The following is a 19,671-nucleotide window of genomic DNA, read 5'->3' on the forward strand; positions in this document are numbered from 1 at the left end:
GTAATAAAAATTTATTTTACAGTGAAAAAATTTCAAGCCCAAATTATACCCAATTATATTGATTTTAGCCAGGCCCAGATTCTGGGTTTGTTGACCCATAACTGACATGCTATAACATTTAAAACTGATTAACCAAAACCACTATAATCGATCGGTTATTGTTTTCGATTAACTGATATCTTGATTATGGTTTTGGGCCAAAACCAACCCTAACCTACTAATGCACACCTCTATTTAGTATTCGTGGAGAACTTGTTAAGTGTATTTATGTCATTTAAAAACATCATACATGAAAATTTTAATGTTTTTTTAAGGAAGCAAAAATACTAACGTTATATACAAAGATATTGCATTTCAATCAACTTCATTTTTAGGAATAGAAATAAATCTAGTCTTTTCGTTTTAGCCATGAATTCAAATTTTAGTATATTACTCAATTCAAAATAACGAAATACTTAAATCGTATTAAATCGAGAAAATGACTCATATTAACTATTTCAAACAATTATATAAATTTGTTATAAGTTTTCAAAAATCATCATACTATAAATAGTAATTGCGATTAAAAGATAAGACAACAATGGATATCAAGACGACTTGTAAAGGTTGAACAAACCAATTTTGAGATATGCACGTCCCATTACACTTAGATACAAAACGAATTTTGATCACGCACAAATGTTGACGCAAAACAATTCACAAGAGTAATCCCATATTACTTATTTTAGGATCTCACGATCACTAATGAAGTATTTGATTGTTAAATAATTTCTTAAGATATGAATTTAGGAGCCGTTTGACATCTTTTTATAATAATTATATTAACAGGCTATATGTGAATCAGTCAAAAAAAATGTGTGTTTGGCTATGATTATATAGAGTAAGATGATGAATAACAAGTAAATATTGAAGACAGTATCTAACAAATTCAATGCTCAAAGTAGTTTTATGACAATATAAATCGAATATACCTTCATTTAATGTTGTTATGAACTTTCATATTGAAATAGAAGGTGAACGGACAACAAGTTACGTCATTAATTATTTCGGATGCCAGAGATAGCAATTAAAATAAAATCTCATATTGCATTGTTTTGCTTACGAAAGAGATAATATAATGGGTCTTCTGTTTTTTCGTAGTCAAAACAAATAGTATTAATCAACATGAGACTAAATATACTATTAGGGATGTTCAAAAATTGATTCGAATTCGATTTCAAGATATTCGAATTCGATTCGTATTCGAGTATAGTAATCGAATACGAATTCATGATTTTTTTATATTTAATTTATTAATTTGGGTCAAATCCGTAAATAATAAATGTCCAAAACATAATAATTAATCCTAATAACCCATACTGATATTTTCTTAATTTTGCCAGTACTTAATTTTGAACGTATTATCATGTGGCATTCTAGCTACTTTAAACTTATATTTATGTGTTTTACATTGATGACTATGGGTTTTTGAAGTTTTTGACGTAGGTAAACTTGAATCAATTTGAATTTATTCGAATTTGAGTTTTAAATACGAATAAATTGAATTTCGAATATGGGATATAATACGAATCGAATAATCCAGCTTTTATACGAATACCAACAAAAAATAAATTATTCGAATTATTCGATTCGATTATCTTGAAAATTCGTTATTCGATTCGATGAACACCCCTAATTCACTATACGGTATTAACAAGCTATCTTTATTAAACTTAAAAAATAAACGTTTCTTATATTCAAATCTTTGAAACTAGTAATATAAAGCTACAAAATAATAATAATAATAATAATAATAATAATAAGTGTCAAAATCATATTTTATGAACAAAAAGCAATGTCAATAAACTATAAACCCTCTCGTCGAGAAAGCGACATGCACACGGTTGCTTTGTTTATGAACTGTGAGCCTAAAAATATCTATTTTGGCCCCCATAGTTAGGTGTTTATATTTAATAATTGTCACACTTCTTCGTATTAAGTCCATTGTTATTGCAACTTATTTCACTCATTTATATTTTCAGTTATTCTTTGATATACAAGACATTTATAAGATTTATTGGCAAACAGTTTCTAGGAAATATGTTATCGTGTTGATTGAAGCGGTGTCGGGGACGTTGGCTTAATGTTACACGTTTGGCCGTTTGATATAATAAACGTTGTAAACTTGTTGTGTTGATGACATCGTCGTTCATAAAGTCGAAGTAAAGGTTTTTAAAATGTATATAAAATATGTTGTATACACGTGTATGAAGTTTATTTCATAAATGAAAAGTATTAAAATATATATGTTTACATAAGTTATTGCGTATTGTTTCTGATCGTCCAATGTTTTCTGTGAAAGTAGTTTGAAACTTGAAAGCTTAATATGTCAACATTCAACAACATTAGTATTGCTGTGCTAATAAATGTTTTTGACTTTCATTTTTAGTAAATTGTAGTCAACAAGAAGAAAATGAAGATATTTGCAAGTTCAAAATCTTATCCGGATGAAACATCAAACACGAACCTAAAGCTTTGTTACTCGGATGTAAGCGTGGACCCCGATCATGTCAACATAGTTGGCCTGAGTGGGGTGACGGGGACGCGGCGTATTCACACAGTGAGATAACTTAACTGTGAAAATCACTGATTAAAAATAAAATAAAATAAAGCTTTAATGTGTAATTAATGCTATTTTCATGCAATTACCATTTTTCTTAAGATGGTAAATATATTTCTTTTAAAAATGCAACTTACACAACAATACGACTATACGATTAATCTTTAAACTATAAATTTATAATAGTCTTATTTATTTTTTAATAGCACATTAATAAAATTAGGTTACAACTCTCTAGTTACAAATTCTAATACTTACGATTAGAATTGTTTTTAACAATGATGGATTCTGATTGGTCCATGTCACCAAACAACGGTTACTTTCACTTTTCATTTTATCGGGCCTTTCTCCCAAAATCACGTCTATTCCTCCCACCCTTTCCATCGATCTTCGGCGTTTCGTTAAAGGCATCATTAATTGGTCACTGGTTCTTAGATCTTCATTTGGTTGGTTTTTTTATCAACCGTTTTATTGTTTTACATTACGATTTTTCATTTGTTCTGGCAAAGATTTATTTGTTTAAGTTTAATTCCGACAATCATTTTCTTTCCCGGGGACTCCATGGCAACACCAATACAAGATTTTGAACACATTTCAAGACAATGAATATAATCAGAATCAACATAATGAAACCCCTATCTATAACGCTAGCTGACCCAACCCAGCCATACGGAGCTTAAGCGCCTTAAAGTTATCTCTAGTTCCGGGAAAAACCCACCCGCCCGAAGGCCCAGTGGTGGTAAAACCTGGACGCCCTCAGGATCGATCTGAAGATCACAAAGACCATAGTCTTCCTTTATCGAGCCACCCATGTCCTCTCCAAAGTGTTGTATGTGAGAATTGAACTCGGGTCTCCATTGAGAAACCAAAGCTTCTTACAACTACACCACATTAACTTAATTTTTATTTATTTATTTGCATAGGCTTGTTTAAGAAAATATTAAAACATATAATAAACATAAAAGCTTGAATAAGAACGGTAGAAAAGAAAGATGAGAAACGTCCTCCATTTTAAGCTTACCCTAGTTCATTTCATCGTGTGTGTGTGTGTGTGTTTTTCCGGATCAAGAAATTTGCTCTTCTTCAAGCCCGTGCTACTTGTAGATTTCTTTCTATTATTTTACCTAGACTTTGCTTTTAACAAATCACTCGCCTCACTACGACTTCTAAGCCTATTATTTGCATCTCTACACGATACCACCCTAATCATTGACAAGATTGGTACCCCATTTACCGTAGAACTAAACAACAATAAAAAGAGAAAGTTGCAATTTCACCACTGTCGTACTATCAAAACCGACACGTGCCACCATTGACAACCATCCTTTAACATGTTGAGGTCACCCTCTTCTAACAAATTTCGATTAAGTTAACAGTTGTTAATGCAATCTCATACGATATAAACTTGAAAACAACCATCTAATCTAATCTAATCTTAACAACCATCCTTTAACATGTTGTGGTCATCCTTTCTTAACAACCATCATAATCCAATCTTAAAAGCTACTGACGCAGCTTGTCGTCTGCCTGGTTTCTATTACAATATAAACTTGAAAACACCATATCATTATTTAAATCTTTAATACTTTTACTTTTTCAGTTTGTTGTAATTTGTATGTAATTATTTTATTGAACTTATCGTGTGATTATAATGATTTTATACTTCATATGTCCTAGCATTATATTACTATAAAACTGTTCTAACTTGCACATCAGCACATGTGTATGCTATTTTATTTTACTGGCTCAACATAGACATATGCATGATTTAAGTAATTATAATGTTAAAAACTTCAAACCTTCTTTTAAAAAAGCCAATGGCAAATGTTTACTAAACAGAGACAATCTTTGATATGATTTGAAATACAATACAATATTTTAGTAGGATTAACTCATCGACGTCGAAGAACGATAACTTTGTTTTTAGTAGGATCGGTTTTGCCATTCAAAAGGGGGTGACAGCGCAGCTTGTTGCCCGCTTACCTGCCTCTTTATTGTAATTGGATCCTTTTATTTTTAATATTACGATTTTATATAAAAAAATACAATATTGCAAGTAGAAATACAGCCTATCAAGAAAAATGAACTATATCAAACCACATTGAAAGGAGGTATCGAGACACACGGAGACTTTAATTTAAAAAGAAAAGATCTTAGGTTTAACTTTCACATGTGATAAAAAAAGGTTTTAGATGGGCTAAAGGGTCTTCGTCACCTATGATGAGTTTTTTCTTATAGTGAAACGCAGATGATTCGACGAGCCAACATGACCTCTCGTGATCATAGGGTTGTTAAAAAAATCAAACCACATTAAAGATTTTCATTAAATACCTATTTAATTTTCAATAAATATCACAATATCACACATGTAAACAAGTATTTTTTAGAACGACGACTTTTTTGCGTGTGAGGTCATCGAACTCTTTAAATTTAAAGATCTCGTTTTCCCATTATGGCTAAACTACGTTGTCTTAACCGACCCACGCCTACTTCAGAGTTTAGCTTAGACGTTCCTTCGGTTAACTATACAGTCAGCTGCCATTAGACAGTCGTTGTGCCACAAAAAAAAACATAACTTTTTGGCGTAAAACACGGTAGAACGAAAATCCGGATGAGGCTCGGGATATGAACTGACAACCTCGTAAGACCTAACTCACAAATCATTTATTGTCATTACCCATTAAAATCAACATAAATAAAGATCAAGCTTGAGTCTAGAAAAAAACAAGTGGGGATTAAGGATAGAATACAAATAATAAAAACATAAAAAGCCATCACCACTTTGGTGGGATGGTAAAGGCTTTGGCCTTTTGGTGAGAGGTCCAGGTTCGATTCCTGGCATTGGCGGTATAATGTAAATAGTAGGAGGAAAGCTTGTATGTTCAAAAAAAAAAAAAAAAAAAAAAACCAAAACTTAAAAGAGTTGACTTATTTATAACATTTAACAGGAATAAATACAACTTCCTTCTACCCACCGTTAACTCCTGTCATAAATCATTAACTTAACCACACCCCTCTGTGTTTTCTTTGACCTTAATTTACTCTCTCTCTGCATATTATTCATCTCTCCCAAAAATCCTTAAGACAAAATAATCCAAAACCCACATCCCAAATTCAATAAAACCAAAAACCCACATTGAATCTTCACTCATTTCTCGGAATTAATCCAAAAAACCCACCAAGATCGCACCTTTCTCTCTCTAGAACACAAACCCAGTTCCAAGATTGCATCTTTCTCTCTCTGGAACACAAACCCAGTTCCAAGATTCAACAACAATGGTGGTGAATGTGATCAAATGGAGGCCATGGCCGCCAATCTTGTCAAAGAAATTTAGGGTTAAATTGGTGGTGAAGAAGATGGAAGGTGGGGTGAATCTTGATCCAGTACATGCGGACACAGAGAAGGGTTACTGTGTGGAGATTAAGTGGAAAGGACCCAAGATTAGTTTAAGTTCTTTTAGGAGGACAGTGAAGAGAAACTTTACTAAAGAGGTGGTACTGGTTGAACCAAACGGTGTCGTTCACTGGGATGAAGTGTTTTATTCAGTTTGTACTCTTTCTGCTAGCAGTAAAGATAATGTTTTTAATCCTTGGGAGATTGGGTTTACTGTCTTGAATGTAAGTTTCTTCATTTCCCATCTTTTTTTTTTATTTTTTTATTTTGTTAAAAGTTTTTTTTTACTTGAAATTGACTGTGTAAATTATAAATCTTGAATGTGAATTTCTTGATTTCCCCTCTTTGTTTTTTTATTAGTTATTATTTTTTTCAGATTTTTTTTATTTTTATTTTTTTTTACTGAATTTGAAAGTGTAAATGATAAATCTTGAATGTGAGTTTCTTGATTTCACCTCTTTTGTTTTTTTATTAATTATTATTTTGTTCAATTTTTTTATTTAATTTTTTTTTATTTTTTACTGAATTTGAAAGGGTAAATGATAAAATCTTGAATGTGAGTTTCTTGATTTCCCCTCTTTTGTTTTTTTATTAATTATTATTTTGTTCATTTTTTTTTGATAAATCTTGAATTTTGCCTTTTTTTGCCCTTTTTAAAAGGTGGGTGATTTTTGTCTTCACACTTTGTTGATGGGAATCTTGTGTTTTCAATAGATAGATAGATATACATGTTTTGTATCTATGTGTTTTCACTTGCACATTTGGGGGGGTCTTGATTAGGGTTCTTGGTCTTGAATGTCAATTAGGTTAGCTGTTCACATATTTGGTTTTTGTTTTTAAGCCACGGTTTACTTGGTCCCACTGGTTTGGCTAGCAGAGTATTGGTGGGGCCAGTGAGTTTTCCTTGGGCTTTCATGATCAAAAGAAACCTTTTTAAGAAATGGAGTATTTAAAAGAACAGAGTAATGCAGATTATAGTATAATACTCGTTTTGAGTTTTGACCGTTTCCATGATGTTGATATATAAACTCATGAAAGTTATTTCATTAACTTAGGGTTTGTTTAATGATGTCGAAAGCCCTAGTTTAGTTCAAGATATGATTTGTCCGCTAGTGTCGGTTTGATGACGCGAATCATAGATTGTCGCATCATGCGTATCGTATAATATCGTGTTATACGTATCCTATACTGTCGCATCATACGTATCAAATATTGTCCTTTGTCAGTATATTTCCTAGTAAATCTAAGACAACGCATTTATGTTGTTTTTGAAGTTGTGATGATGAAATACTTAGTTTCATATGTCTTCTATTTTATTTTTTAATTCAGGGATCTAGCCCGGGACCGAAGAACAAGATTCCTATAGTTGGAACGGCATCTTTGAATCTTGCTGAATATGTTTCTGCTGCTGAAGAAAAAGATCTCGACCTTACAATTCCTCTCACCGTTTCATGTGGATCAACCGAGTCTGCCCCCTCTCTTCATGTAAGCGAGCTTTATATTTTAGGATTTGTGTATTTAATAGACACAATAATTATCGTTTTAGGATGTCTTATACTAGTTAATTGATAAAGTTTCATAATTTGTAGCTGTTTGGTGTAATATGCATGCAGGTCCCACAAAATCGTGTCGTTAGTTCTTAAAGATTTGAACTTTTAAAGAAAGGATTACAGTTTCCCTGTTTGCCATCGCTTTTGATATACATATAGAAAACTTTTAAGAAATGAAATACCTAAAATACCCTTGATATGCAAATAAGTAACCCTTGAGGTTGATTATGCAGATTCAAATTAGTTTGATGGAGGTTAAATCTGATCAAGATCCAGCCGATGCGACTCAAAGTCAAAGTCAATGTCAAACATCAGAAAGTTCATCAGGACCAGGAGAGAAAGATGAGCTTTCTGCACTGAAAGTCGGATTAAGAAAAGTCAAAATCTTTACAGAATATGTTTCGATTAGGCGAGGAAAAAAAACGTCTCGTGAACATGATCACGAAAGCAGGAGTGAGGAGGGTGATTATTCTTCATACCGTTTTGACTCGGGATCACTTGAAGAGTTTGAAGAAGGCGAGCCCACTGAAGTCAAAGAAGAAGATGCTAGTTTTAGGAAATCATTTTGTTATGGTACATTAGCACATGCCAACGGTACCACAGGTTCTCTTTATGAAGACAGCGTTTATTACAGTTATAGAAAATCTGACGTGGGCTGCTCTCAAAACGATGATTTGAATGCTTCAGTTTCTGAAACCGAAACGTTTGTGATCCCAAATCCAAAACGAGGTATCTTTCCTTGGAAGAAAAGGAAACTAAACTTGAGGTCACCGAAAGGCGAACCGCTTTTAAAGAAAGGATATGCTGAAGAAGGCGGTGATGACATTGACTTTGACCGCCGCCAGCTCAGCTCAGCCGAATCTTCTTTGGTAAGTGAAAATGTGAAATCATAACCCTTTTGTGGTTTTGCTATTTCAAGATGATAAAATGAAAAAAGTTTGAATTTTTAATGAATTGTAATCGTCTTTTTAACAGTGGCATACGATGAACGATCAATCTTTAATATCCGAATTCGGTGACGATAGTTTTGCGGTTGGAAACTGGGAAGAGAAGGAAATAATCAGCCGTGACACACACATGATGCTTAAGACACAAGTTTTCTTTGCTTCAATCAATCAACGGTCCGAACGAGCCGCCGGAGAGAGTGCGTGCACTGCCCTCGTGGCGGTTATAGCCGACTGGTTTCAAAACAACCATGATCTCATGCCAAATAAGTCCCAACTCGATTCTTTGATCCGTGAAGGCTCGTTAGAGTGGAGAAATCTTTGTGAAAATGAAGTTTACATGGCCCGGTTTCCCGATAAACACTTTGATCTTGAAACCGTTCTTGAAGCGAATTTACGCCCGTTATCGGTCAATCCAGGAAAATCTTTTATCGGGTTTTTCCACCCCGAAGAAGTCCATGAGGGTGGTTTTGACTTTTTGCATGGCGCGATGTCTTTCGATACCATGTGGGATGAGATTAGTCGCGAGTCGGAGCCGCGAGTCTACATCGTAAGCTGGAACGACCACTTTTTCGTGTTGAAAGTTGATCTTGATGCTTATTATATTATTGATACTTTAGGGGAGAGGCTCTTTGAGGGGTGTGATCAAGCTTATATCTTGAAGTTTGACCGAAATACAATGATTTATCAACTTAACGCGTCTGAATCCGGTTCTGATGACTCTAACCGAAAGTCAACCGCAGAACCCATTGACCACCCGGTGGTCAAAAACTCGGGTGAAAACGAGGTTATTTGTGAAGGGAAAGAATCTTGTAAGGTGTATCTTAAAAGCTTCTTGGCAGCTATTCCTGTAAGGGAATTGGAAGCAGATATGAAAAAAGGTTTACTTTCTTCGTCTACACCGATTCATCACAGGTTACAGATCGAGTTTCACTACACTCAGTTGCAGCAACCAACGCCTGAGGCGGTCAAACCTGACCCTGTTCCGGTCAATCACCCGAGGTTGATGATTCAGAAAACGTGGTCGTCATATAGGATAGTTTCACAAACCGGCAAATGCGAGTTTTAGGTTTGAAGTTTTAAGCTTTTAGGTTAAAGTAGATTTGTTTTAACTCTACAAGAACTTGTTTTTTTATATAGATTTTGTGTTAAAAGACTCTTTAGATGGAAAGTTTAAGGGAATCCCAAATGTGTAGTCTATGTTTCCATCTTTTGCAAATGAAAAGGTTTTGACTTTTTTTGGTCAACTTTTAATTTTTTGGTTTTGAATAGACAGAATTACAAATTTTGTTCTTTAAACATCGCCGATTTATGGATCGGGTCATTTAAAAACTTTACTTTTACTCGTCCTTTAAATGACACCTTTACACTAACGACCATCCAAAAAGGCAGTTTGAAAATGGGTTGGTGGCTGTGGGTGGCTGGAATTCCGTCTTGATTTTATTATTAAGTTCTAAATTTAATGAGTGGAAATTACGCTTTTGCCCTCACATATATCGGATTTATCATTTTACCTTTCACATGCTTGACACATGTTAGGATTTAGCTAACTTTTTGAATTGTGTAAAAGACTGAAAACGAGACAACTTGTCATTTAAAGTACGAGTGAAAGTAAACTTTTAAATAAACAAATCCATAAATCAGTTATGTTTAAAGCACAAAATTTGTAATATTTTCTTTTGAATATGCAATTTTGATGGTAATTGATTGTTTTTGGTAACCATGTGATGGATGTTGGTTCTTAAAAGACCTAGACATTTGGTCAAAATTAACCTTTTGTGTGTCCAAAATATGTGGTCTGATTCCAGTTTCCAAGTTCAGATCTGCATCTCTGAAGATTTTTTTGGTTCACCATGTGATTAAGTTTATGTGGCCTTGCCGTAAAGTTTTCACCTTTTTTCACTTGTGTGGCCTTTGAGAGTGTCTTTTTCTTGTCTCAATAACACTTTATGAATCAAAAAAAGTTAACTTAAAATGTTTATATAGTATGTATTGAAGGCCGTTAATACATAAAAAAAAGTTGAAACTTTAAGGAGCAGTATATTGCGTTTTTACACGGTATTCTATTAAGATGATGACAGAGAAAACGAGTATATTACGCTTTTACTTAGTATTTTATTAAGATAATGAAAGACAAAGCGAGTCATTTGACAAAAATATTTAATCACCTTATTTATTGTAATTAAAACGATATATATAAGTGTGATATAGTTTTTGTTCTTCATAGTGCTTTATCTGTATAACGAAAGATAAAAAAAAAAGCTATATAGACAGACAATTATATAATCGTCTTATTTATTGTAACTAAAACAATAAGTATGATAAGTTTATTATGCAGTTTTTTATTTTAGTTATGTTACTCATATTGCTTTATTAATATTATATGAAAGAGAAAAATAGTTAGGTAAACGGACTTGTATATAAGAGTCTTATTTATTTGTGGTAATTAAAACAAAAGTGTTAGATAGACAAGCAATTATACAATCGTCTTACTTATTGTAGTTAAAACAATACGTATAAGTGTATTATACAGTTTTCAGAGTTATGTTCCTCTCATATTTGAACTTCATATATCTTATACACTGAACTATATGCCTTGCATAGTAAATCATTTGTTTTATAATGCACATGTTACAACTTTTGATTCACTAAAAGTGGTATCAATCTTGCTTAATATGACAATAAGCATCCAATGTGGCTACCTATAAACAATTAATATGGTACAATCTTCATTGTACAATGTACAAGTTCTGGCTGAGAATGCACACCACAAACATACAAATCCAATGATTTTTTTATGCAGGAACAAATATAATATTCTTGGTCACATGACAAAATTTTTGAATACTAACTGACTTCCCTCCCTTTGTCATATTATGAGAATATTGGTCAAAGATTATCTAACAATGCATGAATCATTACACCCTTTTGTGTTTAAATATTTGTCAAACAATAAAATATAAATATAATATATGCCAAAAATGTAAATTACTAGAGATATATCTATGAACGAATATTCTTTTGTATAATAAAATTAAAAAACCCAAGTTGAATGTATTTATACCATTAACTTTTTTAGTATAAAACAAAAAGAAAAACAATTGAAAAAAAAATGAGAATAATGGGCAATATTGTATCGGATGAGATTAGGGAGGAGAGATTATGATGGTTTGGTCATGTAAAGAGAAGACAGATGGCGACGTCGATAAATACAATGGAAACCTTCACGGTAGAGTGGAAGAGGAGAATATGTACACCCAAGCGAACATAGGTTGAGCGGATTGATATACATGATTTGCTCGACCCGCATTTATGTTATGTGATATAGTATTTAAAAAATATAAATATAAAAATAAGAAAAAAAGGTTTTCTAAGCCGGGTTTCATTGTGAGCAACCTCTCTATCTCCTACGATTAGAGTAAGGGTTTGGCCTCATCTTACCCCCTACAGGCTAGGCGGTTACCAGTAGTTTGCTATGAATGAGATTTTACTCCGTATGTTTGTGTGTTTAGTGATGAGCTAATTTACTAGTTGGGCCAAGCCCAGTGAGTATTCTTTATTGGGCCAGTGAGTATTCTCAGCTCGTTTTGACCTCGAATAAGTGGGCCAATGCATAGCGTTTTCATACTATCAACAGGGGCGGACCCACATAGTGTGGATCGGGGTCCCGGGACACCAATGTTTTTTAAAAATTTATTAGAAGCGGTATATTAAATTTTTTGAGGACCCCATAAGATTTAATACTTGGAACCCATACTATTAATGTTGATGTGGTCTGGTGGAAAGTCCCTTGTTTTATCTTTGAAAGGTCATGGGTTCAAGTCTTACAAGGCTCAGTTTTTGGTTTTTTGTGTTAATTTTTAGTGTTAATCAATCATTTGATTGCTAATGTTGCAATGATAACTTTGGAAACATTCAAACACCTCTAAAATACATATCATTGTTTTCAACTTTATGCATGGTTTTCTTTAGAAACATTCAAACACTTTAAAATATCAGTTTTATTTTTCACTAGTTTAAGTTAATTGTTTTCAACACATGCTTATGAAAGGGTGGATTTAGGTTATATCTCAAAAATGTTTAAGAAAGGGAAAACAAAGTGTTTATGTGTCAACCCGACCCATTTTGACCCGTTCAGGTAGTGATGATTGAAAAGAAAGTTTTATTATGATATTGTTTTTTATTATGTTCTTCGCCTCGACCCGACCTGAACAACGACCGACCCGAAAAATTTGAACACCGAAAATATGGGACCCCATTGGCAAAAAATCCTGGGTCCGCCACTAACTATCAAATCACAGACGCTGTACTGTACATATATAACAGAAGTCAACATTTAAACTGATGGGCTAATTTACTAGATGGGCCAACAAAGTTTTACATGGGCCGATTCATGGGCCTCTATATCTTTTTATCTCATCCACCTTATAGCCCAAGGCCCAGCAATAATATATAAGTTTTTGACATCCATAAACACAACTAATATAACTTTTTAGTAAATCACAATGAAAAGTTATATAGTATATACAACAAATTTATGCATTTCAATAGCAATAAACTCTACAAGATCTACAATATATCATAAGTAAAGGAAATGTAGACCTTCAACACCAAATGCTCATCCAAGTCGAACTAAGCCGAACAAAATAAGATAAAATCAATCCCGTCTTCTTGCAAGCGGAACCACCTCGGCCAAAGGGGTCGAGAGCGGTGTTGGCATGGGAGACGTTCGACAATTAGGGCACGTAGGGTTCACCCGCAACCACGGGTCAACACATTTGACATGAAAAAGGTGACCACAATCCGGAAGTTGTCTAAGCATGTCACTTCCCTTATAATCACCCAAACAAATGGAACAACAAGTTGAAAACCCCGAATCCGATTTATTGATCTTTGCATCTTTGTAGAGCATAGTGGGATAACTCAAAAGTGTCTCTTCATCAATTCCCACTTCAACCACACAATGGGCCGAGTCATGAGGTTGGCCCAACGCTCGAGCTAAACTATTCCTTTGGGCTCGGATTTGGGCAGCCGATGGTGATGATGACGTTTGTGTGGTTCGATTGCAAAAATAAGAAGCTAGAGTGATTGTTGTGATAAGCAAAAGCATTCCAACAGAGATCCCGATTCCATACCCGAACCCGCTGATATTTTGTGACCCTAGAAACCCGCTGGAGTTCGGATCGAGCCCATTCGTGTTGTTCATCTTCTAGTTTTAGTTTCTGAAAAGGTGATGTAGAACTAGAAGAGAATGAGGTGAACAAAATGTTGAAATATTAATCTTGCCAGCCATTTTGTGGGGTGTAATGTGGAGAAATGGCTATTTGATGGGGGGTTGAAATATAAAATATTTATACAAAAAAGTCACCTCAACGTAGAGGGGATCAAATTGCAAAAAGAATTAAATAATAGGTAAAGTGTCATTTTTCAAAGTATTATGAATCATTAATAATATTAAATTATGAAAGCTTACGTTATAAATGTCAACGCTTTTATTTTTAAGAGACATTGTTGAAATACTTCACATACACGTTGATTGTATATGTGGTATAAGTTAAGTATTTAAATAAATCTGACGTATAATTATTATATTTCTCAATAAAAATATTTTAAATTAAATATAATCTGTTTATTATTATAAATAATAAATCTTCTCTTACAAGGCAAAAAGGGTAAATTTTATTCAATTTTTTTACAAAAAGAAATTTTAATTATGTAATATTTTAGTTATGTATTTGATAAGGTAATACCTTAAAATCTATGTATTAAAATTTTGGTTCAATTTGAAAACAGATGGACGTGTTGCATGGTTGAATTGCACGTTGGGAGCACCACAAAATAAGGTGATTCAACAGGTATTAATGTATTTGAATATACATAGTAAATATTAATTCTATAATAGATTCATTTAAATAAATGAAATTGTAATTAATGTGGTGTAAATTAAATACAACGGTCACGTTCATGAGACAGCTTTGTGATGAATAAGTCTTGTATTTATTTATCTCTATTCCATTCACTTGTCAAATACTCAAATATATTGAGTTATATAGAAATTAATATGTGTATATGTATGTGTCAAGAATCGTTGGTATATATGAGAGAAACTTGTATTTTAATGTTAAAATCTAAAGGATTTGAATAATGAGAAAGGTAAGAAGGATGAGTGTGTATATATTAAAGCAGAATATAAAATTAAAATAAGATAATGTTAATTGAGATGGTAGATGAATATACGTAGATAGCGTGATCTGAATAAGTCGTTTTCATGTATCAATTTTTTGGTGAGTGAAGAAACACTAATCGACCCCTGGCAGATTACGGATAATCTGGGGGTTAAATAGATGTTTCCCACGAGGGGTTAGACACGGCAAAGATGGTTATTCTGATAACCTGCAAAACAGACACCGTGAGCTCGTCACTGGGAAGGGGGGGGGGTACCTCCTTGTGACCACCCTCCGGCGTGAGAATCAGACTAGATTGCTCTTGAATATAAATGTATATTAAGAGATTGCTAGAGTAGATATCAGGTATAAGATGTAAGATACGAGATAAGATGAGATGATCATACCATTTGGGGTATTTATAGCCGAAGGTAGGTTTCCAAGAAGGTGTAGCCGGCTGAATAGTATTCCTGTTCTACCAACTGTGGCCTACGCACGTGCCATGCTGGTAGTTGGTGGGTAGGCAGCGGCTGACAGTGACCAGGCCTGCTGTGTACTATTCCTTTTCCACCAACTGCAGGCTATGCACGTGGTATGACAGGAGCTGGTGAGTAGGCAGCGGCTAATAGTGACATACAGTACAAGAGCATGCTGCTCGCCATACTGTTGTCAATGAGCTGTCGTATCTCTGGTCAGATCTTTTGCCCATACTTCGTCAGGTACAGTACAAAAGATCCTCCAGTATCGTACGGACTGGCTCATTTGGGCGGGAGTATTCCCCCTCCCGCCTTTGTGCGGGATTGTTCCCGGCTTTGCTCATTCCTTCAGGTGACTACTGAATTATTTTGAGAGCTAAGTGTCTTGTGCGTGTAGCCTTGCTGCGCGGGTGGCCTTCCCTGATGGCTTGTATCCGCAGCTGCGGGAACAGGCGGAGTACTTCGCCATTGGGAGGCATTTCCTGCGGGAACAGCTTGCGTACTGCGCGTAAGGACGTCACGTCTCTGAGCATGGTGGGTCCTGCGGATCCAGTTGGTTTCTGCGCAGACGTCTCTCTTCAAGGTGAGTCCTGCGGATCCAACTGGGCTCTGCTGGGACCTACCTCTTCAAGTCCCCCCAGTCCAATGTTCTTCTCATGAATGTTTAATAAGTGAGGTGAACTTTTGGACTTAAGCAAAGGGTTTTTGAAAAGGGGTTTAGTTTTAAGGTTTTCCATGGGGATTCTTCCCGCGGAAGTCCTAATGTCACTTGCAGAAATTCCCGACTTTCCTGCTTGATCTTTGGGTATGATGCGGGTAGGTCTGTAACCTCCTCGCAAGTCGGGAGCGTTGAGTCCCACTTGTGTGGATTCTCCATGAGGTTTTGGTAGTTTTGAATATAGTGATCAATTATGTTAAAACCACCAATTCCATCTTGGAGTTTCAAACAATATAGTTCTCGACGTTCCCGCTATGCGGGGATGTTATTCCCGTTTCCGCAAGCATGGCCCAGAAGATCCTTCTTGGTTTCAATTCCCTGCGGAGCGCTAGGTATGTGAAGGGTTTTGCCTTGACACTGTACCCGCACTCGTCTTACGGTTACTTTACTTCCAAGGTATTCCTGGCGTCAATTCCCTGCGGGTGCTAAGTATGTGAAGGGTTTTGCCTTAACACTGTACCCGCACCCGTCTTATAGTTACTTGGTTGCCAAGGTAAGGGGTATTTTCCCGCTTTTGAATCTTTTTGAAATTTTGAAATTCGAAGAGTTGGTGAAAGGATAAGAACAGTCCAAACTATTGAAACGTCGTCCGACGGTTTCTTCTGACAGTGTCAGGACGTGCAGGAAGTTATGGCGACGTGACAGTATATGGTCATTCCAGGCGCTTTTTCAGGCGCGTGGGCGCGAATTTTCGGGCGCGTGGCCGCGAAATTACTGGCACGCGTCCTTTTAACAGCTGTTGCCAGCTTGCTTTTTGCCACGTGTCATAGTTTCATTGCACCTGCGATTTCTCTCTCTTCCGCATTAAATTCATCGCATTAATTGCGATTAGTATATAAAGGGGGAAAGGGTCCTTTGTAATCCACACTTTCACTTTTCTCTTCATCTTCAAAACGATTTCCGGCGAATACTCACCTTTTTAGTCGAGCATTCTCTTGAAATCGTTCTCTTTTTCATACCTGCAAGATGTCTTCTGCTCACGATCTTGAGGCTACAGCCCAGGAGGCTGGGGTGTACGCCGAGCACCCCGTCATCCACGTCCGACAAGGATGACAAGAGTACTGCTGGCGAGTGCCAGTGTGCTCTGCCTGTCGATCTATATCAGTACATCGTCAGGAAGTTCATGCTCGAGTCTCTCGAGCCTGAGTTTCCTGAACCTCATCAGACGGTGTATGATGCCCCCAGAGGCAAGATCGGGGTATATGCCGCATTCTTTGTCTATGGGAATCTTAGGTTCCCTTTGACAAAGTTTGTGTACCGTGTCCTAGAGAGGCACGGTGTACACCTGACCGAGGTGCACCCGATGGCGATCGCGAAGATTCGCCACTTCGAGTGGGTGTGCCGGATTCTGGGCGTTGAGCCCTTCGTCGACCGCCTGATGACCTTCTACTCTTGGAGGTGCATCCAGGGGTGGTATACTCTGATAACCCGGGTCAGGGGTTTGAAGATTTGCGCAACCGAGCGCAGTCTTCGTTCATGGAAGCGGGAGTTCTTTTTTATCTCCGCTCGCGCCATCCCCCTTGCCATGAAGTTCAAGAATGGGCAAGCACTCCCCAGCCTTCACGCCTCCAACTACCAGGAGGCGGAATGGTTCTCAAAGATATCCCGAGTCCAATATCCGGTTTACCGCTTTTGCGGAGTCCGGGATGGTGATGCTCGGGATGAGCCGGGTGTGGAAGGATGCGGAGGCGCAAAAGATCCCGATCGTCCTTGAATACGGTTTGAACTCTGTCCCTTACGGTATGCTCTGTCTTCTTTGTTTATATAGGTTTGTCTTCTAACTGTTTTTCTTTTATTTCAGAGGGGAACGACTTGCAGTCGCTCCTGTATCCGCGGGAGGCTGATAGTCCCGCTCGGATGGGTACTCGTGCTCTAGATGAGAACGAGTTGCCCATCCTTGAACAGACGGTGGATCGGTTCGTGGAGGTCTACCCGCCAGGCCACGAGATCCTGAGCGCCAGGCGGCCAGGTAAGGCGTTATTCAACCCTCGACCCCTCAATGCTGAAACCTCTGCTGGAATTCCTCTAATCTTGTGTTCTGATGAGGAATCCGCAGATGGTCCTCCGTTGGTGCGGAAGAAGAAGGCTGCCGGCGGGAAGGGGAAGGCGAAGGTGGCCTCCACTGCCGATCCGGTGCCTCGGTCTGATTCAGAGACCGAGAGCGAGGAGGTGGCGGGGAACCCTGGTGGTGATAAGACCACTGCTCCGGAGGCTGCGACGACTGTCACCTCCGGAGAGCCCAGGATGACGACGGTGAGCGGCGCAAAGAGGCCGGCTCCATCGGGTTCGTCCCCGCCTGTCCGCACTTTTAGGCTCAAGAAAACCCGTAAGTACAAACTTCCTTTATTTTTAACTTCATAGCTTTCCATCATTAATACTTATCTCCTTTGTGCAGGCGTGGATGCTACCGCATTCCAGGGTGGAGCGGGGAGGAGTACCTCCGGACCCATGACGGTAGGCTTGGTCAGCCTACCTGAGGCGACGACCCAGGCGGCTGCGCCTGCTTCCGTTGGTTCAGTTGCTCACCCCCGTTGAGCCAACTGTTCCAACTGTGATGACATCACCGCCGGCTGTCAGTGCCATATTTACTGAATCTTTCACTGAGCAGGCGGTGACTTTTTCTGCGGACTCCTCCGCAGCGGCGACCACGGTTGTGAGTTCATCTACGGTGAGTTCACCTCCGCTGGTTTCTACTACCGCGGCGGCCTTCACCATGCCTCCTCCGTCATCGGCAACGACGACCGATCCTTCAGGTATGCTCGGGGCTTCTCGCCAACCTCTGCCTCCTTCCCATCTGCCTGACCTCTTGGACGGATTTCCCTTGGGTTCAGGTGATGGGTTTGGCGGCTATCGGCCTGTTGTCGACCCTACAGGTGCGTAGGGTTCTTTTGGCCTTTTTTTTATATATCATCTTTTCCTAACTGCTTTTTGTTTTTTGCAGTGTCGGATTCCAGTGAAGTGTATGTTCCACGATGGAACATTCGCCGAGGAACAACCCTTCGCACACCTGTGGAGTGCGTGGAGTGGGCTCGTCACGCAGCTCCCAGTGGTGCGTTGGGGGAAGCCATGGCTAGCTACCAGGAGGGTAGGCTAACCAATGAGCTTCGGGTTCTCCTGGCCCGGATGCAGCCACGCGTCGAGCTGCTTTGTCGTGAAAACGACAAGTTAAAAGCAGCTCGCATCCAAGAAGTAGCTCAGGCGCGGGCTGTCCGGGAGGAGAATAGGAGGCTTTCCGCAGTGGCTGCGGAAAAGGAGAATGTCTTCAAGGCCCTCGAGGTTGAAGTTCAGGCCCGGCTCGAGGCCCGTTCCAAGGCTGCCCAAGCTGTTAACGAACAGCTTCGGCTGGCAAAGGAAACTGCACGGAACGCAACCGAGAGGGCCACCAAGGCTGAAGCTGTTGCTGAGCCTTTACGCCTCGAGAATGAGGAACTCAATGCCAAACTAGAGGCGCTCCAACAGGCTCATGATGCCTTGGCGATGGAAGACGCCAAGAAGCTCCAAGAGATCTTGGACCAGAGGGGCGTGCTTGACCATACTGAGCGGAAGCTAAAGGGCGTTGAAGAGGCTGCTGCAAAGGAAGTGTTGCTTGCCAACCTCAATAAAAGTGAAGCCAAACGCGCCCGTAACCAAGCTCAAGCCGCCCTCCAAGAGGCTCTGGTTGCCAAGGAATGGCTTCTTCGAGAAGCGTTGTCTCAGGTAAGCTTAACTTCATAATGTCTTTACGCTTTTCTTTGTAAATAGAAAAGGTTTTGATACTTGTATTTTTTCTTTTTTGTAGGTTGTGCATCGGGTCATCACGGATACGTCTTATGACGATGCTATGAGC

General features: G+C 37.8%; 1 protein-coding gene and 1 pseudogene across 1 annotated transcript; one reads left to right on the forward strand and one right to left on the reverse strand.

The window, feature by feature from the left end:
• Positions 1-5,662: 5,662 nt before the first annotated feature.
• Positions 5,663-9,613, forward strand: LOC143529089 (uncharacterized). Its single transcript, XM_077024961.1, has 4 exons — positions 5,663-6,217; positions 7,323-7,478; positions 7,777-8,412; positions 8,519-9,613. Exons 1-4 carry the CDS (start codon positions 5,876-5,878, stop codon positions 9,554-9,556), a joined length of 2,172 nt encoding a protein of 723 aa, XP_076881076.1. The 5' UTR covers positions 5,663-5,875; the 3' UTR covers positions 9,557-9,613.
• Positions 9,614-12,931: 3,318 nt separating this feature from the next.
• LOC143529068 (RING-H2 finger protein ATL70 pseudogene) lies at positions 12,932-13,833 on the reverse strand (annotated as a pseudogene).
• Between the last annotated feature and the right edge of the window lie 5,838 nt (positions 13,834-19,671).

Source organism: Bidens hawaiensis, unplaced genomic scaffold, assembly GCF_021521415.1.
Source record: "Bidens hawaiensis isolate Kalapana, Puna unplaced genomic scaffold, B.hawaiensis_p1.1 tig00008460_1, whole genome shotgun sequence".
NCBI lineage: Eukaryota > Viridiplantae > Streptophyta > Magnoliopsida > Asterales > Asteraceae > Bidens > Bidens hawaiensis.